This window comes from Acanthopagrus latus, chromosome 11 (assembly GCF_904848185.1).
Source record: "Acanthopagrus latus isolate v.2019 chromosome 11, fAcaLat1.1, whole genome shotgun sequence".
Lineage (NCBI taxonomy): Eukaryota > Metazoa > Chordata > Actinopteri > Spariformes > Sparidae > Acanthopagrus > Acanthopagrus latus.
The window spans coordinates 21,943,661-21,968,223 of NC_051049.1; the positions used below are offsets into that span (position 1 = coordinate 21,943,661).

Consider the following 24,563-nt stretch of genomic DNA (forward strand, 5'->3'; position numbering starts at 1 on the left):
AGCTTTAAATGCTAAAGCTATAGTGGTCCGTTATTGACCGGTGAAACATCACCTCCAGTGTGATTGTTGTAGTTCTTGTCAGGTTTGCTGCTTTCAAATATTTATCTCTTTATTTTTTTACCATTTTTCATCTGCCCTCCAGTCAGCCACTCCTCATTACATCAAATAGGCCCTGATAGTTGGCCTTAAAATTCTCCCGACTGTCCGATAGCATAGCTTTGCTACGCTGTTGGTTAAATAAATAATCAAGTACCCAGAAGAACCTGAAGCCTGACAACACAAAGAAGAGGACTCATTTTACTGGGATGAGCCTTCTAAGAGGTTCCATTGGGATTATGAAGGTTGTGCTTCATTCTGTAGATAATATACACTTTAGTATTTAGTAAGTATTGAAGAAATTGACCCTAACAGGCATTGTCCTTCCTTTTCCCCAAAGTAGAGATAGTGTAATGAGTGACTAATAAGGATGTCATGAATATGATTTTTTTTTTTTAAAAACACAGTTGGGCAGGATAAATGTATGTAAAAGCTAGATTGAAAGGAAGTGGGGTTGGGGGGATACTAGTCAACAAAAAAAAACAACATTGAGAGATAAAACAATATGTAAATAGGAAAATTAACCAAATTTACCTCTGGGAGAAAGCCAGTGTGACAGACAGAATAATGTGGCAGGGAGCCTCAGGTGCAGCTGGGATGGGAGGAGGCGGGGCAATGAGCGAGAAGCTGAGGGAGAGAGGACGAGAAAGAGGGAGGGTTTGTGTGTGTGTGTGTGTGAGTGTGTGTGGAAAGAGAGAGAGAATGAGTGTGCAAGCTAGAGAGATAGTGTGGAGAGGGAGGGAGGGAAGTGTAAGCCAGTCACAGCATCTCTCCTTCTCACTGCACCAGGGCTGAGGGACTCTTCGTCCCCTCGCTTCCCTCGCTGCAGATTTAAGTCATTTCCATCAGCGCAGTCATCTTTTTTTTTTCTTGCTTTTTACTTGCTGCTTGTGACAGATGCACTGCATTCATCTCTCTCTGTGTAGAAGGATCTAAGGATTTATTTATTAAATATGTTGGTTGTCTTGTTTTACGGAATTGAAAGGGGGACATTTGCAGAGGACAGTGCTTGAAACTGGGACTCCAACTGGGACTTGATCTTTCCTTTATGTTGCTAGAGTGGATTCATCTTTTGTTGTGCTGCCAGTGTTTTGTTCAGGGCGACAGACACAGAGAGGAGAAGTAGGATCCCATACCTCTACAACTAAACAGAGCGCATATTTCAAAGGACTAAGGCAAGTTCTACGGTTACATTAAGCACTTGAGGAGGAGGTGCTTAGCCTCCTTCGTCAATGCTTCAGAATGTCACAACAGAAATGCAAGTGACAAGTTTATGGGATATATAAGTGGAATGCAGATGGATCCTCACACCCCTCTCTGCAAGTGTCTGCCACAGGATTGCTGAGGAGTGAGTGGAGCGCTGACTTATTCAGCTGGCCTCTCATTGCTCCAAGAGAGTCCTTTCACCTGCCTGCATGGGAGTCCAGCATTCAACACTTTCATCAGCTACTGGACTTTTAAATTTGTTTGTCTTTCAAGACTTGCAGTCCAAAACACTGAGAGGCAAGTTTGCACATTTTGATTTTAAGTTCAGATCGCTTTAATGGCAGAACTCATCCGGACATTTTGACGCACTTTGTTTTTACCTCATTCTGCCTAGGGATGCCTTGTAAACACATTTGCCCCCAAGCGCCATGTGTGCTGAGAGAGCTGTGACATTATCTCCTGCGGAGATCCCCATGTTGTTCTAGCCAGTGTCTGTGTTTTGATTCAGACAATAGCTGGGCATACATGGGCTCCAGACACTGACCAGAGGACCACCAAAATAAGGCAAGCCTGCAGTTACACAGTAAACACACTAGCACCAGTGGACAAGTGACACTTTGGATTGGATTTAAGTGTTGATTCATAGAGATGGATGGAATTTTCTTCTTCAGGCTTTGGTATCCACCAGGAGAGACTCTCAAGGAGCTTTTTTTTCTTCCCATACGCAATGGTTGCCTAAAACGTTTTGTTTTGTTTTTTTTAACCGGAAACTGCACCCTAAAGCCATGTGCTGCTTATTTTTTTGATCTCCTGTGAGGATTCTTCAAGAGAGAAGCGTATTGTGCTTTGCTTCATGCTTTAACCTCTTCATATGGTGTCCTCCCTCACATCTTCTGTGCTTTCTGCCCTTGTAAAGTCAGTTTATGCCCTCAGCCTCCCAGTGGCAACCCTCATTAGAATCAGGAGATGAGGCTACAGACTGGCAAGCAAAGCAGCAGGGAAGCTCGCCTCTTGGATAGATGCTGGGCACACCACTAGTGCTGCACTGCTTGAGGTCAAAGGAATACAGCATTTTTTTTCCATACTCCTGACTGTTACCCACTCAGTACTTTCACTAACCATGAGTGATTGGAAAAGGAGAGCTAAACGGGTCGTCCTATCCTCCCAGAGGCTGTATTGATTTTTCTCCAGTCAGTGTTCATTTGATTGAGACCCAGCTATGTGAGAGTAAGGTGAAAGAGAAAGTGAGTGCGCTACAGAGAGTATTGAGCTCCATTAACTAAGGGAGGCTGCAGACACCCGGTGTAGAGTGGGTGGGGGGCAGACAGTTCTCCAATTACAGGCCAGCTGCCTTATGGGTGGCACACCATAAACCTGAACCACCTGGATAGCACCCAGAACAATGAACCAGTCTGAGCTGACAGCGGACCCGGTGTTTACTGCCAACAGCAGCTACAGAGACTTCTTTCCCGGCAGGGCCTCCAACCACTCCTGTCCTTTGGGCTGGGGGCTGAACGAAGGCCTAGAGGCATGCGTCCTGGAGACTGTTGTGATTGTACTTCTGACCGTGCTTATTATTGCGGGAAACCTGACAGTGATCTTTGTGTTCCACTGTGCCCCTCTGCTACACCACTACACCACCAGCTACTTCATCCAGACCATGGCCTATGCTGACCTTCTGGTGGGTCTTAGCTGCCTGGTGCCCACCTTATCGCTGCTTCACTACCCAGCAGGTGTCCAGGAGCCGATCACATGCCAGGTCTTCAGCTATGTTATCTCTGTTTTGAAGAGTGTTTCAATGGCCTGCTTGGCTTGTATCAGTGTGGACCGCTACCTGGCCATTACTAAACCACTATCTTATAACCAGCTGGTCACGCCATGCCGGCTACGAGGCTGCATCACCCTAATCTGGGTCTACTCGAGCCTGGTTTTCTTGCCATCCTTCTTTGGTTGGGGTAAACCAGGCTATCATGGAGACATTTTTGAGTGGTGTGCTCACTCTTGGCCCACCTCTGCCCTCTTTACAGGCTTTGTGGTGTGTTTGCTCTATGCACCTGCTGCACTTGTCGTTTGCTTCACCTATTACCATATCTTTCGCATTTGCCAGCAGCACAACAGGGAGATCAGTGAACGGCGAGCACGATTCCCCAGCCAGGAGATGGAGGCTGGTGAGGGAGGTGGCGGGGGGCATCACGGAGGGCATGGACCAGATCGGCGCTATGCGATGGTGCTCTTCCGCATCACCAGTGTTTTCTATATGCTTTGGCTGCCCTACATAATTTACTTCCTGCTAGAGAGCTCCCATGTGTTAGATAGCCCTGCCCTCTCCTTCATCACCACCTGGCTAGCCATCAGCAACAGCTTTTGCAACTGTGTCATCTATAGCCTGTCTAATAGTGTGTTCCGCCTGGGCATGCGTAGGCTCTCACAGACGATGTGCTCCTTCAGCCACTGTGCAGCAGATGACAGGGACTTTGGGGAGCCTAAACCAAGGAAGAGGGCAAACTCATGCTCCATTTGAAGAGATGACTGTTCCAGAACAGGGATACTCCTGGAATCTACAAATGGGAAACATTAATCGAAACCAACTTAGCGGCTGGTTAACTGTCTGTTAAACTGGCAAGCAAATTGAAAACAATTTGTGTCGGATTGGCCTGTCAGTTGACATCAGTGGCATTGTCTTAGTCACAATAAACAATGGTTTATTGCATTACAGGCTTTTCAAGGAGATCAGTGCAGTGTCCAAACAGAGATATTTAGTCCGATATGATGGTTTTTATTGTATGGCACCTGACTTAGCTGGCGATCAAAAAAGTTGTAGTCTCAACTTAGAGTTCTTAGCTTTTACATTTCATTGAAGGTCATCAGCCAAGTCAGACATAGTCAGAAAAAAAAACTCACAAAGATTCACAAATTTTTCATCAGACGTCAAATGTGGCCACATTATTTCATGCCTGTTACATTTTAGTGGTTGTGAAATGGATCAACCTGATATTCAATGTCTGTGCTTTCTATGACTGTCATTAGCAGAGATAAGATAACCTACACTTACTTGTGCTCACAAACCTGTTTTTAAAGGCTGGAAATGGATATTTGACTTTTTACCTGTACAAACATACATGACAGCCATGCTGCTGATACAGTAAACAACAGATGATGTATGACCTTGACTGTTCTCTGAGGTATAAGCAGTCCCTTTCTGTGGAAATATTTCCTGTTGAATCTGCAAACATGATGTAGGCAGGTGAACTATAGAGATGCAAAAAATGATGTATTGCTGTTTTGGTCGGGTGTTCATTTACATTGTTTTCTATAAATAGGGAGATTGTCCAATCACTCATCTAAAAAATGGTTGAAATTTGGGTACATTTATTGAGACCTTCTGCAAAACATGGTCCGTGATGTAACAGTACACAGCAATTTTAAATCTAAAATACTTAAATATAACACTGTGTAGATACTTGTGCAAAACATACAAACATCTACATCACAACATGAGACCCAGGATGATAGAACTACTTATACTTATAAGATGAGTGTTGCTTTCAGCAGATAACTAGCCAGCACATATGCCCCCTTGGGCATATGAAATGATCCATCAGTGCCAGGATTCCCACCATTGGTGGGGCATTCCTGATATGGCTGTGTTATGAGTGTTCTGCTAACAGTCTGATGCATGAGCGCTCATGACAGCCATTTCCAACAAGCAAATAAATATTACATCCCTCCTACACTGTGTATGGAGGCCATGTATGCTGGATTGTAAACAAACATAATTGGCCACTATCTAAATATGAATTTCATATAATGTTAAATGATAAAGGGCAGTCTTGTGGATATAATTATTTTTAGATGCACCTTCTGATCGTTGCTTTTAACGCACTCACAAACTTGAGTGTGTGGGTTAAGAGAAGTTACAGTAGTGGCAGTGTAGAACTGAGGATGTCACCTGGTTGTGAGTGTTTTTTTTCTTAAAGATTAAAGAGGATTTTTCTTTCCCAGCAGTTGTAGACTGGATCTCAGGTTAATGTTATGCGATCCGTCTGGAGGTTGCTGTGAGGTTAAACTGATCTGAAATTACATGCTTAGTTGTGATAAAAGTCTAAAAGGCTATCAGTATCTTATCTTGTGGTTGGTTTGTCGAACTACTAGCCTGGCAATCCTCATCACTTTTAATCTGCCCCACCTTCCATCAGCTGTACCAAGTATTTTGCTGATATACGTGAAAAGATACTTATTTCAAGCTACAGGCCTGAATTTCTTGCAGATGTATCAGTGCTTTTATGAATTAACACAGTAAAAAGTGTGCATTTATCACAGGGTCAAACCTAATTGGGCGCCACAATGAAAATCTGGGGAGAAGAGAACAGTGAAATTTTGACTGGGGTTTTGAATTTTCCCTTATTTGTTTCATGTAGTTTGTGCAACAGATAATGGTATAGAAATGGAGTCATGGAGAATGCATTGTTTGTGAACCATTCTACTAAAATATTATATATCTTTTTGATCTTTTATTGTACTACTGTCGTACATTCCAGCTTGGTATAATCTGAAGACTGTTTCCCTATGTTGGGCTTTTGATATAAAAAGTACAGATGATGTGTTGTCAGGAACCTACAGACTGCCTTTGGTTATGATTCCCATACTTTGCTACAGCACTCTAGTAAACAATTTCCAGTAAATTTACTTTGTACATTCCCTTGATCATTAAATCAGTGTTAAAGCATAATTGATTTAACATGAATACAGCCACATACTTCAACCAAGGACTGATATTGTGACTGCATTCTTTGCACCTTAACGGTACTCTTTGCAAGTCATTCCTCATTGTTAAACTGCATAAAATTGATTTTTGACTACAAGGAACAGTAAGACTTGATACAATAAGCCTATAGCACATTTGATTTCAGTGGCATGATACTAATCAGTTTACTACTTAACACATCCAGCATAAACAGAGCTACACAAGCATTTCATTTCATGGTCTCTCTGGCCACCTGATGAATGTAAGTACAATGTTGTTGTCAAGCCAAGGTTTGGTAAACCAGCATCACCAAAAAAAAATTATATATATATATATATCTCTATCTATATATCTCTATATATATATATATATCTATATATATATATATATATATATCTATATATATATATATATATATATCTATATATATATATATATATATATATATATATATATATATATATATATATATATATATATCTGTCTCCTTTTTTCTTTACCAGCCACTTGTTTACTTTGGCTCTCTGCAGTTTCACATGAGGCAGGTAGCCTACAGTCAACTTGCAATAATGATGTGCTGGGGAGTGGCTGCCCATGTTTTATACTGTGTGTGCCAGCATTGTTTTGGTTTTGTTGGTTTGCACATGTAAGATAACCATCAGTGAGATAAAAAGCAGCTGTTTAGAGCTGTGGTATGGGGTGTATATTCATGGTGAGGTCCTCACCAGTCATCACCCTTTAACATAATCAGAAGTTGATTCAGTGTTAGAATAAAAAAGTATTGCTTTATGCAGCTTTAATGCATTACAGATTGTTCTGTACACGTGCCTAAACATGTATTTTGTAGAAAAAGTGAAAAAAAAACAAGATGTTGAGAAGTAATTATCGTGCACTTTTTAAAAAAACATTTTCAAGCTGCATACGTTGTGACTGTGTACACATCTGAAGGAACACTGTCATTTGATTTAGTTTTTAAATACTTTGTGAGTTCAGAGCGGTTTCCACTTGAATCAAGAACAGGCCAATTCATCTATTTATCAGAGTTGATCTGAATTCTGCCTTCAAGTGTGTACATGTTACTATCTACTAGCTACTATCTGATGTCTACATCGTATCTGTCAGATAAGAGCAGGCAGTCTTGTGAATTTCCTTCTATAGCCCTGTGACTTGGCATACATGAGGAATAACATAGGGAACCACGGCATATTTGTGTCAAATACTAGACTATGATGATGTTTTCTTGATTTGATAGCTTGTGTTTTTGGTGCTCCTTTGGAGCATAGTGCAGTGGGGTAGTAGAGAACATTTTAAGCTCTGAATTAGTGCTATAATGGTATTATCTTCACAATGTGGTGATAACAACAACATATAAGACATGAGAAAGCAAAATTATGTAATTGCCTAAAACAAGATAGCTCAGTTGTTAACATATAATGTAAAAGTTGGAATATTTCTTTAAAGTTAAGATTACAGTATTTGGTCAGGAGTTGCACACATATTCATTCCTTTAGTGGGCTTTTTTGTAGCGAGTTATGTGAATTGTGTGTCTTGGCTCAAAGTTTCAAAAATCCTTGAGCTTCTTCAAGTGGTAGAAAAACAAAACTGTTATCTTGTCTAAAAAAGTCATCTTACTTTCAAGTGCATTGATCGGGGCTTTTAGTAAAAAGAGTTTAATAAATTACAGAGTAATACGTATTTATTTATTAAGTTATGTTTTAACCTTTACACAATATACTGTATATGAGTATACTGTATATAAAGTGTGTGTGTGTGTCTGTTTTTAACCTGCTGTACAGCCAAAAAAAATTTAAAAATAAATCAGACTACTTCTGACAAAGGTATGGCACACCCATTTGTGTTAAATCAACTAGGCTGCTGATGTTGTTAGTAGGAGGCAGAGTGTGTTAAATTACACAGTATCTATTTTTTTATTTTGAAATTTTGTCAAAAGCTATGGTTTTGTTGTTGCTGCCAATCCAATAAAGGTGAAAATAGTAGACATTTGTGTAGTTTCTTTGTGTGTGTTTCTTCAGCAACAGTCACCAACCTTCAAATCGGAACCAGCAGAACTCTCCACAGTCGCCCTCATATTTCCTCTGCTTGGCACCCATTTTAAGTAGGAGAAGAAAAGAAAGATGTGGGTTTGTGACTGTGTGGCCAATTTGAATTCCCCGACTTTATGGGATCAGTGCAGTTAACTAACGTCTGTCTCAGCATATCTGCACTTACAAAATGGTTGGATGTACAGTAAATGTCATGAATGCGTTAATGAATAATCACAGGTGTCAGATAGGCATGTTTTTGTGAATGAATATTAGCAATCTCGATCTTCAACAAATGTATTCGTTTTGCGTTCCCAGCTCAGTTATGAGACATTTCTTGTTAAAGGGTCAAGGGCTGAGACTGATATTCATCCCACATTCTCTCTCAGCAGCAAACTTTTTAAACAAATTCACTACAGAAAGAAAACAGTGGATATCTCACAACAAATCTGATAAAAAGAATTTAATTTCAGGGTTTTGTCATTTCATTTTCCTCAGAGCCAGCAGATGGCTGATCATCTGCTAGGTAACAACTCCGCTAGCCTTTGCTTTAGTTAATGAACACCATCATGTTCTCTCTCGTTGTGAACAGTAGCCTCATTATAGAGCCTGATCCTTTGTTCTTGGTCTTAAATTGGCCTTTGAAATTCATGCACTCACTTAGACTCTTATCATCCCTGTCTTCACCGAGTAGTTTAGTGAAGAGACGAGCAAGAGGAGATGGATAGGGGGTATTGGAAGACGAAAGTAAGAGCAGCAGATTTTGGAAAGGAAGTGGTTGGAGAAAAGCCAGCAAGAAAGATAAATTGTTTTAGTAAACTGCCTAGATGGGAAGAACAAGATGACAGAGAAAAGGAGGATCAGGAGGGAGGGAGAGGAAAGAGGGGTGTAGGAAGTTATGCAGGTGGAAAGAGGAGGATGTTTGGGGAAGAAGAAAGGAACAGAGGAAGATGAAGAACAGTGCTCAGAGGGATATAAGCAATTTCATACTTATGTGTAAAATTCTGTTAAAATATAGTTCGATAAAAAATGATGAAAATGTTATTTACAGCAACTGTAGACTCATTGTATCAAGCTATTTAAGCACAGTGTCTGACAAACACTCATTACATAAAAACAAACTTTTTTAGAATTTAAGGTATCAAATCTTTTATGCTGTGTTTGTGTATACAAAATGTGTTTTATATTCATGCCAGCAACTGTGTTTGCAGCACAGGCAGTTTTTGGATCTGTTACCAGCTTTTTCATTTGTTTGATATCTAGATTTGGAATGAAAATATGAACTCCATCCTCCTACTAGAAAGCATTTCATCCACACTGACTATTCAGCCAGGCCGAGAGCAGCTTCGCAGGCCAGGGCTGCTCAATATTCATGACTCACACTATATCAGGAATTCCCTTTTATTCCCACAAATGGCAGCACTCTCCTCACTTCCTCTTTCCCTTTCCACCCTGCCACTTTCCTCCTCCTCTTTCCGTCCTGATTGAGAAAGGACCACCTGACCCTCCTTTTGAGGTGGGGAAGTCATAATTGGAAGGGAAGCCAGTTCCTGCCTCTTTGTGCTAATGGTGGAGCCCTTGCGGCGCCCACCAAAAGCCTTTGATGGCATAAGGAGGACACACTCATAACAACCACACAAGAACACACCCTCATACATCTTGCATGGCCTCAGACAGTCTTCGAAAACGTGGGCAATGACTGTGGCCTGATAGCTGACAGGTGTTGCATAAATGATTGTGTGCTCTTGCATTATGTAATGTGCAGTGTTAAACATTTTTCATTTATTCCGCTTAACAACACTATGGCTTTGTGAAGCTGCACAGTGATGCTTTGAGCGACATGTCTGCAGGAGATCATAAACTCCTCCTAACAGATACCTTGCTTTAGTGTCTATTTTGCTCTAAATCAGACACTGATTTGCAAAATGAGCATCATGCTGTACTGAAGAAGACTTGAAACTAGTGATTGAGACCATAAGCTCATAAGGACATTTTTTACCGAGATAATAAATCAAGTGAGAAGTAGGGTCAAGCAGTTACCGTTGGCTGGCCATCAGTAAGAATGAAGGTTTAAAGCACTTCCGTATTTTCACTTATCCAACCTCGAAGTGCCATCGCACGTACTATACCATCTATGAGAACCGACCAACTGACAGGAAATGATTGCAATCCTTCAAGCTCTGGTATCACTTTTATACCAATTCTTTTTTTTTTCTTAATTAATTTGTTAAAAATAGGCAACTGACTCATTTCCAATTGCTAGGAGACAAGACTGAATGTTGTTCTTGTTTATTTTCCTTTTCTTGTGTGTCAAGAATGTTGTCCCAACCTTGCCGGAAAACAGGGAAAAGTTAAATGCAGCAGATTATATATCTCATTAGACTTTATCCAGAAGATGTTAAACTTGTTTAAAAAGTCTTAATATCACTATCATTTATTCTGGAGCTTGCTTAGCTGGAAGTTGCTAAGAAATGAGACATCTCACTTCTTTCCGATTTCTGTTGTGAGTTGTACTGCACATACAAAATACTGTTACATACAGGTAGTGATATGGAATTCAATGACAGTTTAATGGAAAATACATATAAATATCTCTACTTTAGTCTTTTTTTAACTTCTTTAAATGTCATTGCGTCTGAAAACTGGCAATAATTAATGTGTCCAATCAGAGCTGCAGCCAAAAACACAAAAATGGCCAATACTGCAGAGTCATTTGACCTTGAAGCAAGAGTTGATCACACACATTCACATTAAAGACAAAAGCCAGATGTTGATTGGTGTTAGTTGTTTTTTGTCCGGCGTGGAAGGGGTATATAGCATGGCCAAGGAGTGAGCTTACTGACTCTTCAATCAACGCACTTGCCCAGACCTTCACCTTATGGCCATAGTCTTGGACAGGCTATGTGTTTTGACTGTCTCTGTTAAAAACACCGTGAAGGCAAGTTCTTATGGTCCCATCTTTGCCGCAGCTCAGTTAAGATGGATTTTTTTTTTTTGTCACGAGCCTGGTGTGGGAGTGGTGTACTGGGATCTCTGCTTGGAACTCTGGGGTGTCCCGGACACTAAATACAAAAATCTTTCAGACACACTTGTTTATAGTACTTACAGTGAGGAAAAGTGTCAGTTCATTATCAGAATTTACAAACAGACTCAAGGAAAAAAATAAGGGGTAGTTTCAGTCAACATCAGAAGAGAATAAAACTTAAAACTGCTTTGGTTTCAGTCACTATCACTTGTTTGTAAGCCAGTTATAGGTACTGTGTAATTTGTAACGCAGTGATGAGGCAGAGAGTACCTGCGGTTTCATGAGAATAATGTGAGAGCCTCTTAGCAGAGTGTACAGTATGAACTTGACATTTTATCACGACACAATATCTTTTTTTTTTAAATGTCACTGTCTCTCTAATTTGCCATTGTTGCTGATGGGTTACATTGTTCACCCAGTAACAAAATGGTTGCAGGTACAAGCCCTGCTGTGAACCTGAATGCTGTTTAAGCGCCCCAGAGCAATAAGCTTACCGCCTTGTGCCCACTCTTTGCAGGGTTCCTTTGATAGGGCCACTAGAAAAAGCCTATCATGTGAAATCACTGGAATTCTCTTTAACAGCTGCATTTCAGAGTTCAATCCTCCCATTTCACCTTTGGACCTGATTATTGCTGTTAGGTAGACTGCCCATCCATCAGTGGCCACTTGACTTTTTTTCCATCTTTTCTGAGTGCTTTAATTCTACCAAGTGAGCACATTGTTTTTTATTGATTTTAAGAATTGCTCAGTATTTCACTTTAGGTATGAAATGTCTGAATCTGTGATTTTGCTTATTGTCCTTTAAGTCCCTGCTGCATCAGTGCTCTCTCTCTTTTTGTTTTGAGTAATGCTGACTCCACGACTAAGAAACCTCATTGTGAATTCCCACCTCGCCCTTGAGCGCCAAAGCTTCTGTATGGCTAGGTGCAACTATGAAAACAAATTTAGGTCAGGGTTGTTATTTTACCTGCAATGGGGCCACATTGGCAATTTTGCTGATTTAGCTGGTAGCTGCTTGGTAGGATGGATTTTATTTGGTTACAAGGTAGCATGGATTATTTTGAATGTAAGATGGAGTATTTGCTGTGCTTGCCTTTTGAACTTTAAGGAAGAACTGTTTTATTTACACCTTTATTTTCTTAAGGGACTGTGTGGAACTTCTGTGTTGAACTGGAAACTGGACGTTATGTTATGTTAACAGACTCAGTTTATGAACATTAGATACTGTTTCTCTGGGGGCCCTGCAAAATGTGATTAATAAAAAGTGATGTGAAATGAATACGTGTAAATTGCAATAAATTGTTACATAGAGCACCTTTAAATGTGGCCTTTGTGACTGTAGGTGTCATACTTATTTTGCACTTGCCAACTCCACTGTGGAGATTCAGGTAAATGAGGACAGTGTATATCAGGGTGAGCTGAACGAGCAAACCTCCCAGAGCTTTCCAATTAATGAAACTGAAAATAATCACAGAAAGTAGCCCCCTGGAAATGCCATTATGGCTGACTGCATAGTAACTGATAACAAACTACTGCATAGAGTCACAATGGCCACATTTATGTTAAATGCTATACAACAGCAAGGTTATTTAAGGCTAAAGTAGCTCTCTGAAGATACAGCACTGTTTCTAGAGCATCTGTCAATGTGGAGACTCCATACCAGTCATACTTAGATTGAGCTAAAGGACTCATAAGTATTACATATTTTAAAAGGTGAAATTAAATATTAAACAAGAATCTGGCAGAATAGAAATACAGAATGACAGCACCCACAGCAGGAGCTGAACAGGACAACTAGTTATTGATTCATTAAAAGCACTGCAATGATCATTAAATCTGTAATTGATAAACTGCCAGCCGTGATCTACAGTACCACCTCTCACCCTTTTCCATCCTCCACCTTTCCAATCTCTTCATGCCTAATGGTCAGAAGCACTGAATATTTTAACACCAGTAAATGTGCAGGAATTGGGTCATAACGACCATCAGCTGCAGTCCAAATCATTTTCATCCAAATTGTTATATACTGGATTAGAAAGGTGAGTCAAAAATGTTAAACCTACTACAACTACATTTAATAGAACATTTAGCTGAAATGGCAAAATAAAAAGTCCGTCCATATAAAAATGTAATATGCAGGCTGATGAGATGAGACCCTGCTGACATGATGAAATAACTGTCAGAACCTGTTTTAGATTGTTGCTTGTTTTTGTCTGAAGACCAAAACAAAGGATTTCATGGGGTGTTAATCGTTTTTTTGTTTATTAGATAATGTCTGTACCATTATTTGATCTTATTAAATATTTGTTGCATCATTACATCAGTGAGTTTTTATAAAAGTGGTGCTTTTTTGTGTTAAAAAAGCCCTACACTGCTCATCTTTTTCTGTCAATCTCAAACTGTTATGGATCCTCGTCCCCTCACTTCCACGGTCAACATTGTCAGACAACTGAGCTCTCCACAGCTGGCACTTTGAACTGCAGACATTCTTTCTCCTGTTCAAAAAGGATTTTATTGTGACAGAATGGGGCTCATTAAAGTATTGGCTTTGGAACTGCTTCAGTCCACTTTCCTGACTGCAGCACCAAGAGAATATCTAAAGTTTTTTTTCTCTTCATCCTTCATCCTTTCTACTATGATTTGGCTTAATTTCAACCAATATTCTTGCTTTATTCATACATAGAGGACAATGACAAGCAGCTTGATGGACAGTGGACGACCAACCTGTATTTTAATGTTAACCTCCCAGCAGACGCTCAGGTACTGAAGCTCTGCCGGCAGATGTACAGCCAGCTTCTCTTATTCTCTCTCTCAGGGCAGTTTAGCTGAATTAAATACCATAAGACAGTCAAATTACCCCCTTGGCTCCTTAGCATATTTCCTTTCTCCTCCTACCTCCCTTCTTTTGCTCTTCCTTTCTCTTTTTCTCTATCCCAAGGCAGTGTTTCCCACAGTAGCGCACCAAGCCTGACTGTGTTAGGCAGTTATTTAGAAAAGATGGTCCAGCAGCTTGCTTCAGGCCATCGTTGGTATGGCTAGTTCTTCCTTTGTGGCATTTATCTCTGCTACTGTTGCCGAGATGGGAGAAGGGAAATGAATGAATGACTGAATAAATAAGATAAAACTTAAATAACTTGAAGTTACATATTTCACTAAGGCAGTATTTCCTTCACTGTGTACATATGTGTTTAACCTTTCGTTGCATCCAAAAAATAATCTGTTTAGTCGCAAGCATTTGCACAAACGGTCTCTTCAAAATTTTTAATAACTGACTTCTGGGCAGCTGTCAATCTACAGTATGTATGTATGTATGTATGTATGTATGTATGTAATGATAGATGAGACTGCCAGGTATCCAGTGCTACAGTCCTGGTCACATTTGAGTGTCTCCAGTGTGTCTTCACTTCTTCCTAACTGAACATCAGGACTTAAGAGGGACTGTGTCGCTATGGAAACCCTGTGCTGAGTCTGAAAAGCAACAAGGTTTCAGTGTGGGTTTTTTTTTTTTTTTTTTTTTTTTTTTTTTTAAAGTTTATAAATAGGGCGCAATTAAAATGGATGTTAACATTGGCTCCAAAATAGCAGCCTCTTCATTATTCATTCATGAACACTTTTTATTTTGAAGATGCTGTGTCAGAAAACACAGGCAAAAAAAGGAAATCTAAAGCCATATGTAGCTTAGTGCTTAGCTCAGGGGTGGTTGTAGCTCAGGAGCTAGAGTCAGTCGTTCAGTGATCAGAAGGTTGCTGGTTCAAATCCCCCGATTATATCAATATGTGAATGTGATTGGCTGAGTGTGACAAGTGCTTTGAGTGGCCAGTCAATTAAAAAAGCACTGTAGAGATGCAAGTCCATTTATCATACCCTGATATTTGCATGTCATGTTTGTACTGTACATATTGTTTTTTTTCACACAGGTAACAAGTGAACTGAAGAAAACGCGCACAAAAAGTAATCCACATAATTTTTACATATCCTTTTACCACCCACTCATTCTGTGTTCTCCTCTGATCCGACCCGACTAGTGACTGACCCCCCAATCTCTCGACTTCTATCATCCCTCGGGGTCTTCTGTCCCCACATAACAGAGTCTCAACTCATGTCCTCCAGTAACAACCACAACACACAGAAAATGTCAGATATCTAGGGGGATGCACTTTATCCACTGACCTCTCTCAGTGATGCTGTGTGTGTGTTTGGGAGTGTGTTTGTGAAAGAGAGGAGGGCATCTCATCCTGCTGGAACAGTACAGCATGTACTACATGTTCACATTAGTTTTTGTGAAGTTCAGTTGGAGTATTTTTGTTCACCTAAAATATTTCAGATGGTGGTGCACTCACTGCTTACAATACATAGTGGTCAGTAGTCACATTAGTGATTAGACTGTAACACACTACATTCAAATAGAACTAGATCCCAACCAATACTCATTTACCACCATTGCCAATGCCATAGCTCTGGAACAGCAACTTGACTGGTACATTGATGCATACAATAGCAGTTTGATAATTCTAGTTTACAGTTTAACAATTAACTTTATTGCCCTTAATGATATAATTGCTCTGCAATAATAAAGTTACCAGCAGATTTTAAGATGACAAATTGCCAGTCAGCATGATGATCTCTAAAAAGTAAATCATTCTATTATAAAGTTTTCATATCAGTGCATATTGATCAACAGAAAGGTACTGATATATCTGTGTGTTGGGCCAATAAGTCAGACTTTAAATTGAACACAAGAAAGAGTGGGATTGATACTTAAAATGTCTGTTGAAATTTCAAATGCACAGAGGAGGGGAACAGCCTTACTACCAAACAGGAGGAGGTGGTGTTGCACTTGTCAATTTGTGGAGGAAAATCAACTAGTAATGTAAAGAAAAAGGCTTTCTCATCTTGTTAAAGGTCTTTAAAAAAAAACTCTTTGAAAATGTATTTGGGGCTGTAACTAATTATATGAAAATGATATTGTGGGATGGAAATCCATTTCTTCTAAGTGCTTTGTTATTCCGTCTAAAACATAATTCATTCTAAGAGATTGTCAAAGATATTCAATTTCCAGATCAGTTAACAAATCCTCACAACTCAGGAGCCTGAACCAGATATGAAAACTAACATCTTCAACTGACTTGAGTGTTAGGTGTAGGGTAATAAATGCCTTTTGCCAAAATATCTTTCAGAGTGGACCCTTCCAGTAAGGCAGTTAGTGTCTAGTTGACTAATCGACTAATGACATCATGCCCTCTCTTTATGAAACTTAAACGAGCAAAAATCCTTTCCTGATAGCTCAGTCGATTGTTAGTAATTGTTATGATTAATTTTCTCTCAATCGAATGATCATCTCAGAACTTTCTCAAATAATTTGAAAAAAGAACTAAAGAATTACTTTGACCCAAACCACAAGTCCTAAAAATCAGCTCTGTTACCTTTGGCAGCTCTTTGGCAGCTCTTTGGCAAATCAAGTTATTTTTTCCAGCCTGCTTGCTTGTCATCAGTTTCACTGCAAGCAAAATGAGAAATTGTGCTTTTTCTTTTCTCTGTCTTAACACTGTGCCCGCACTCCCAACTCGGTTTATTAAAATGCAGAACCAGCCGGACCATTAAAATGCCACGGCAGCGATACAGAGACAGATGAATTTGCAATCTGCCAGGCGGGCCAGCTGTTGCAACCCCCCACCCCCACCACCACCACCACCCTCAACCCTCCAGGGAAGCCTCTAGAAACTTCCTCGCCAGCAACCAAGGACAAAGGCCTCAAGGGGAGCTGGTTTTTAATTACCAGGCAGCCATCCTCTGAATATTACCACCAGTAGATTATCTCGCCATGTCTCACTGAAGTGAAGAGGAATGAGGAGTGTTTGGGTCAGCAAAGAGGGATGGTGTCATCATCATGTCCACACATCTGACTGTTAGACCTAGAGGCTTGATTTAAAATAGAATAATTTCCATTTTGTTAAGCTGATGAATTAATACAATTTGGACTTTGAATTCAGAACATGACAGCACCAAGGCATTTTTTGCTTGTCTTTATCAATCAATGGAATTTAAAATTTTATCTTGTTTTTGTAATATATATCAGGCAAAACAGTACATACTAACTTTAACATGTCATCAGCAGGCTAGTTGTTTTGAGCCTGTAGTTTATGCAGACATAGTTTAAACCTCTACCAGCTTCAGGGTTTCTCCCTCAAACCATTTTTTTTCTTCGAGGAAGCCAGAAGGTGCCTGGGTGCAAATTATTGACAGAACTTTGAATTGCCTAGAAAGCATTTTATGTTTACCTCTAGAAGGCAGAGTTTGCTGAGCACACATTTTTCTCCTTAAAAGCACAAATGCAGATCTACTTAACTATACAGTTTGACTGCTCAAGAAAGGAAACATCACAGATGAGTCAAGTCAGTAATGTTCTGGTTGTAATCTTACCACCTGTGGTTGTCAAAAGTATCTGTTCCTTAACACTTTTTTTGAAATTGTGTGTTTAAAACAATACAACATCTGCTTTGGAAAGTGTCAAAAGTAATTAAGCTTTAAAAACTGATCTACAATCAGATTTTCAGCATAACATTATCATTATTACAAATGTCTTATTATATCTTTAGTAATGTTTTCTGTACAAGCTCTTTGTTGTTAAAAAGATTGTTGTGTTTCTGGCCCTTTTTTTGTTTTTGTTGTGGTATCCTAAGAGGTCACCTTCTCTCACTAGTATTGTATCATAGTTAAAAGAGGTGATATTATGCTAGTTTCAGGTTAATACCTTTATTATGGGGTCCTAGCAGAAAAGGTTTACTTACGTCGCTTGTGACGCACATAAGTTATGGAAGGAAATGTGCAACTCCAAACCAGGCATCTGAGAGGATGCAGGAGCAGTGTTTTCTGTTGGAGACAGAGACTTCTTCTAGCGTGGAATTTAGGCTTTTTTTTTCCTTTGTACAACTTTTACATACATAGAAATGGTACATAACACAGTAAAGGAAAGGCAAAACCCCAAAAGGCATAATGTGACTTCTTTTAGTTTCAGGTATATTGACAACCAAAATTACATCTGAGGAGGATGCGTCTTTACTCAGTGAAGCCAGTCAACAGACAAAAAAAGTGAGATCTTTGTAGAAAGCGTTAGGCAGAGTACAGATTATATTACAAGAAAGTTATGTTGGAAGGATGCAAAACCACAAACAGTGCAAACATTGTGTAAACAACAGTGTTCCTATTTTCACCCAGCACATAAGAATACTGTCAGACATGTTTGCAGGAAGGGTCAGCTATGCAAACATCTGGCATCTAGCATTCAGCAAACATTGAAAATCTAATTAATTGGCAGGATAAAATACTTTACAAATAATGATGTTTTCATTGGAACCGGCATCTTTTTTATGCATGACACAAATTCATTCTATCTACCTCCTTCCACTCTCCATTTCTTAGTTTTTTTGTGGGGGTCTACAACAAGGTTTTTGTGATCCAGACACAAAAAGTGTTTATCACTTTCAATACTGGCTTTCCTTTGAGGGAGTGGCCATCTACTGTATCTACAAGATGAAGAGGCTAGCTAATATTCTGGCTGTTAGTAGTTAAGCTACCATTCTTGTCTTTCTCTCCCCTTGTGTCATCCGGCTTCCCTCTAGTAATATCAATATACTTTCATATTTCTACTTTATATTCTCTACTATTCCATCTGCCCATTTTGTCCTTTTCTTGGCCCCTTTCTGTTATTCTTCCCATGTCTTTTTGCCATGTGTCTTATCAGTCAGTGTTGTGTTACAGTATGTGCAAATGTCTGTAATGGTCCTTCACATTGAAGCAGACATTTTCTCTAGCCAGTTTTGAGTCTTCATGTGGACACTTGGCTGGAGGAGCCGTGGAGTGTGCAGCCCTGTAACAGACATGCTCTAACACACCATCCTGCTGGTTCATCATAGCCTCTGTTCTCAAACATGACCCATCATGCACCACTCCCCACTCATGCTGCAGCCAGGCTCAGATGGCACAGCACTTGATTTTGTTTCCTCATTTCCATTAGAGGGAACAGTGTTAATGTTAGTGGTGAAGTGCATTGAATTGATCCACCAAGGGCAGAAAAGGAGCCTTCTGACTGAGAACAGGATCAATAATTAGGTTTGACAGATGTATGGAGGTACCCACATAAATAGTGCTGTAAGGACTTCTTATTAGCATAAGGAAGGTGTGTTAGTGTAAAACCTGCTGTGAAACGTGCCAGAGGGACCAGTTAACCGACCAAAGTAAATTTTAGTATTCTTTAATTTAATGGAGAGTTTTAGTGACATGATGGTTATTAATGTTTAAAGACCTGCTTAACGCTGGCTATAGTAAGATCCAGTGAAACATTGAAAATTTGAATTTGAATGTGACGTAGATGTAAAAATATTGAATTTTTTGCACAAGACATTGTCTCTCAGTTGCTTGAGCCCGAAAACCTTTGCTGGTTAAACACCAGTGTGACGCCCTCCTCATGTTTCCTCCGTCAAGTCATACTGTCAAAACGCCAGTGGGGTGTCTCACTTTGTCGACAATATTCTAGATAAAGAAATTCAGCTGGTGTCCAACTGAGGGGATTTAGTGTTATTTGTTATAGATATGAACTAAATATAGTGTTCATATTGACACTGTAAACAATGTTGGGATACCCTTTTGCTAGTGCAATTGTTTTCAACTTCCCAGCTTACTCATTCCTACAATCACCTAACTGTAGTTTTTCTTTCTTCATTCTTAGTGAAAATGTGTCTTATTTCTGCTGACAGATATTATATGTTGGCAATGTTAGAATGTTTTCCAAATTATATAATATACAAGTACAATAAAAATAATATAGGGAATATGAGCCTGACCAATATGCAGTTTTGCAGCTGTTTTTTTGTGATGATCCCTCAAATGTGGTAAATGTGAAAAATATGTGACGGAGGCAGGATATTTAACAGTTACTACAATAAACTTTACTGTCTAAAATGACATCAGTGAATTGTAACACTAAACTTCACTCAAAATTCACTAATTATACATTACCCAGGTTTTCATATGGGCCGATATCGACAACATATACACAGACACTGATATATCATGGATTGACCTATATCAGCTGATAATATTGCCCAACTTAGTGTGTGGTCCCCTTTTGCTATTTCAAGGCTAAAAGACTAGTAAGTAACATTCTGGATATGGCACAGTTTTTGTAAAATATTGTTGAATTGTTAAAAATATCTTTAGAGATTCATGTGTATTAAATTTCTCACACAGAAAACCATAAAGTGAACTGATTTGCAACTTTGATCACAAGGGTATGATATGCCATAACGATGAGTTACCACGGTGAAAATACTTTTGCAAAATGTCACAGTATTTATTGTCATATAATCTATTCTCAGAGCACTGTGAAATTTTGAGACATATCTTGGAAATTTCCTCATATGACAGACAAAACAGTGGCTGCTTTTTTTAACAATCATGTCATCAAATGCCGATCAGTCTTCTTGTTTATGCCGAAGCAATTGCTTTCCAGTATAGACTGGCTGATTTTATCCTGTGATCTCTGTTTCCCTACAAGTGGCAGTTACTTGAGTTGTTTAGTTAAACATTTAGGTTTTCTGACTAGCTGTGTTCCCCCTGTAATTATTCTGTGCACACAGTTTGACTTCATACCCAGCAATCTGTCTTCAAGGTTGCCTCCAGTGGTTTAACACTAGCAGCTTCCTCTCTGATTGGCTGGACTGTCACTTCAGGACTTAGTGGGCTCTGAGTGTTCAGCTGTCTGAACCCAGCGTATTTCACTCCAGCCTCATCGGTTTAGCAAAGCATGGCTCACTTTCTGTCAAGGGGCTCACCAGCCAGCACCCTTGGGCCCCTTCCACACCCGGGAGTTACATAACACTGTCAGAGGAGAAGGGTAACTTGAGAGCTTGCTGTTCTCTCCAGAATGGTATAATAGGGAGAGAGAAGAAACTGCTTCTAAGATTCTGCATTTACATTTTTACATTTCAAGCATTTAAATACCACTTTAATCCAGAGAGACTGAGAATGTGAGAGCAGGTAGGTGTTTCATTATGTTGCTCAAGGACATTTTGACAGAATTCAGTGCTGTTGATGGACAGAGTGACTCATGATTCTGCAGCAGAATGTTGACATATTCACCTTGTGCTGTGAAACACTCTTAAGTGTTGGCATATTTTTTTCTGACCTCACTGTATTTCGTGTTTAACACGCCTTATGTTAACAAACAACCCTGACATTATTACACACACAAAACCCTGTAAAGTCAATTCATCTGTCATTAGTGTCAGATCTCTGACTCATTGTGTTGCTGTCATCAGATATAGAGCCACTCTTGGCAAATCTAGTACTAAAGCTGGTGCCATAACATCAGGCTCACAATGTTCAATTTTTTGGGACTTTTCAGAAATGTCTAAATTCAATTGTATGTTCATGATTGAGGTCATATTTAAAGGTGCTGCTGTTCGACCTTATGCTGAAAAGTGTTTCTAGTTTTTTGTCCTTTCTATTTACAGACTTGAGCTGAGAGAAACATCTCTGAATATGATGCAGTCCACAACACCACTGCTGTCAACACAGTTCTTAAACATATACTGCAATTTAGCAAAGGCCTTTTTGAAAGTGTCAAATGACATTGAACAATATTTGCAATGTAGATACTAGATAGTCCACATGAAATGGCTAATAGCATGCTAGTTGCTACGGCATAGTTAACTCTGTAAACAGCTTTCAGTCCAGAGTTTCTCAAGTGAAAACTGGGAAATATTTTCTCCGTAAACCTGATCCAGTTTCACCCAAATCGCTGAATCAAGTTGTGTTTTTGCACAAGTTATAAAGGTGTGATTTTTGTACGGTAATCCTTACATGATGCTCTGGCAACATTCTTCATTTTATAAATCACTATCTTAAAATAAAGAAAACCTTTTATTGGATGAAAAATGAACATACGCCCTCAAGAGCCGGATGAGTCATCAACATTTTTACTGATTTTCCAGGAAGTTCCTGGAACTCTAAAACCCCATTTGAAATATCTTCAAAACAGCTTTTTTGCCATTGGGCTTGATGTAGGTTTATAGGTGATATATGGAGTGAGACTTGTGTGATTAAAAACAGTTAAACAGCAGTTTCGACATGACTTTTTAAACTGGACTGCGTTCTTGCTAAGTAATTGTTTTTGTTGGATGTTTCTTTTTGCACTGTTGATGGATAGAGATGAAATGTTTGTTAAAAGTGCCACCGTCTGCTTTATTTTCCCCTGCTTAATGTCAGACTAACTGAGTCCTGATACTGTACCACAGCATACTGTAGTAGTAGATCCAGTGTAACTACCACATGGTATCCTTTCAGTGGAAAAACTCAACCTATCTACCTGATACTGTGGGCACTCGCAGCAGGACAGCATGACTTGACCTCACCAAGGTCACTGGTCAATGTCAGCTAGCCTCAGATGAGTGACCAGTGGCACTGTAAGGTCCCTGGTTTCATTTTACTTCCCTGTTGGGACAGGGGGAAGCCAACAGAGCCTAATAGCCAGTAAGGTAAACAATAAGTGTACAGAGGACTTAACCAGTTGGCTGCAAGAGCACACTTGACATGGAACAACTCTGGTGTCAAGTCAGCTGTGGTAGCCCCTGAATGAACAGCTTTTATCATAAAATGACAGGTGTTTGCTCGTATTGCCTTCAAGCTTAATATAAATTAAGTCACAGTTCCCAAGGCAGCGATTAACATTCAAAATACCTCTATCAAGCATCTGCCCTTTTACTGCTTTGCTGCTTACGAGTGTTTCAGCAGAAGCAGTTTTCGTTTCAGCCTTTGGAGCTTGTTCGATCTTGTATGTTGTAATCATAACCAAAATTGGATCACAAATATTTACCTGCTGATCTGACACGTGCAACCCATATGTCTTTCATTTAAAGGTCTAGTCGAAGATTTAGTAGCATCTACTAGTAGAAATGGCATATAATATGGCATATGATTATGTTTTCTCTAGTGTTTAATCACCTGAAACAAAGAATTGTTGTGGTGTTGCAATATCAGATTGAGCCTTTTATATCATCAGAGGGAGTGGGTCCTCTTCCACAGAGCTGTGTTGTACCACCATGTGTCAATAAACATTTTTGTAAAATAAACCACATAGAGCTTTGTTTTTTTAACTTAACTGATCATTCATATAAGACTCAGCAGAGTGATTTATAAATAAACCTGGTTTGAGTGTATTGACATAGGAGTTATGCTCCTGTTTGTGTGTATTGTGTATCCACTCAGCTGCTCTGCAGAGGAAAACCTCTTGACTTTGTGAACCTATGGCAGCTTTCACCAGTCGGGCCAGTTTAGTTAAATAAAATACTGTGGGATGTGGAGGTGGAGTGCAAGTTTGGACACATCAGCAGATTTTTATTTTTAGCTGCTTGTGTTAAGTAGGTTACCTGTCGGTGAGGTCTGAGTAATGGACTGTCTGCCCAACAAGCCCCCAGGCTACAATTAGAGGAAGCCTCTCATTCCCCTCTTTGTACATATCTCTGTCTCGCTGTATTTCTTAGCTTCTGTCTCCATCTGTCTATTTCCATCTCTGTTATCTATCTTGATCTGTCTCTGTCTCTCTTTTCCCTCTCCCACTCTTTTTCTCCTCATTTCCATTTCCCTTTCTGTCTTCTTTTACTGCCTTCAGTCAGTCAGTTTAAAAGCCACCGGGGGCTAAATCTAATGGGTACAGACAATACAGGAAAAATACACATGCTGACATACACATACACATACACACACGCGCGCACACAGTATGTTGGATTAAGAGTGATGGTGGACTGTGTTGATGTAATCCCCTGCCTGCGCTAATGCTTTTTTAATCTCTCTGTATTTATTATGTCATCTTCAAAATGCTGAGGGAGTCTGTGCTAATGTGCAACATTCCTGCTTATGTATGTGCAGGTGAGAGGGGGGAGGTTGGAGGGTTGCTTTGAGATTTATTCTCCCATGCATTCATCATTGTTCATTTGTGCATGTGTGGTGACTATACACCATGTCCTGAAGAATGTGTGTATATGGTTTTGTTTTACACAAGCTCTATAGGCCTCATTTCACACACTCTTGTGAAGCTGCTACCTGAAACTTGCATGTACTGGTGTTGCCCATTAGAACCTAAAACTCCCTCCTGCTATGCGTTGTGTAAATCATCCCACCTCAAACCGCCACTTCCTCAGCAACTAAAAGATCAACCCATAAAAACTAAGAGGATTACCTGCAGCTAAGAATAGCCTTCTCTTCAGATATGATGTCGCCTTTCCTACCATGGTATTATCACAACCAAAGATCCTCGTCCTTCTCTCCACCCTGTCTGGAATTAGAACAAACACAACAGCCTTCAGGATCCCCCTGACTCTCTGTTCCATTGATCCACCTGTAGCAAGGGGGGAGATTTTCAGGCTGAAGATTTGGTTGATAGCAGTAGTGCAAT

General features: G+C 39.7%; 2 protein-coding genes across 3 annotated transcripts in view; both read left to right on the forward strand.

The window, feature by feature from the left end:
* rabgap1l (RAB GTPase activating protein 1-like) overlaps positions 1–24,563 on the forward strand; it is a 116,437-nt gene that overhangs the window by 38,605 nt on the left and 53,269 nt on the right. The window lies entirely within an intron of this gene.
* gpr52 (G protein-coupled receptor 52) lies at positions 822–6,342 on the forward strand. Its single transcript, XM_037113843.1, has one exon. It carries the CDS (start codon positions 2,705–2,707, stop codon positions 3,821–3,823), a length of 1,119 nt encoding a protein of 372 aa, XP_036969738.1. The 5' UTR covers positions 822–2,704; the 3' UTR covers positions 3,824–6,342.

Bases quoted from the DNA above. Each gene is read 5' to 3' on its own strand.
- gpr52 (XM_037113843.1), top strand. From the start codon at position 2,705: ATGAACCAGTCTGAGCTGACAGCGGACCCGGTGTTTACTGCCAACAGC.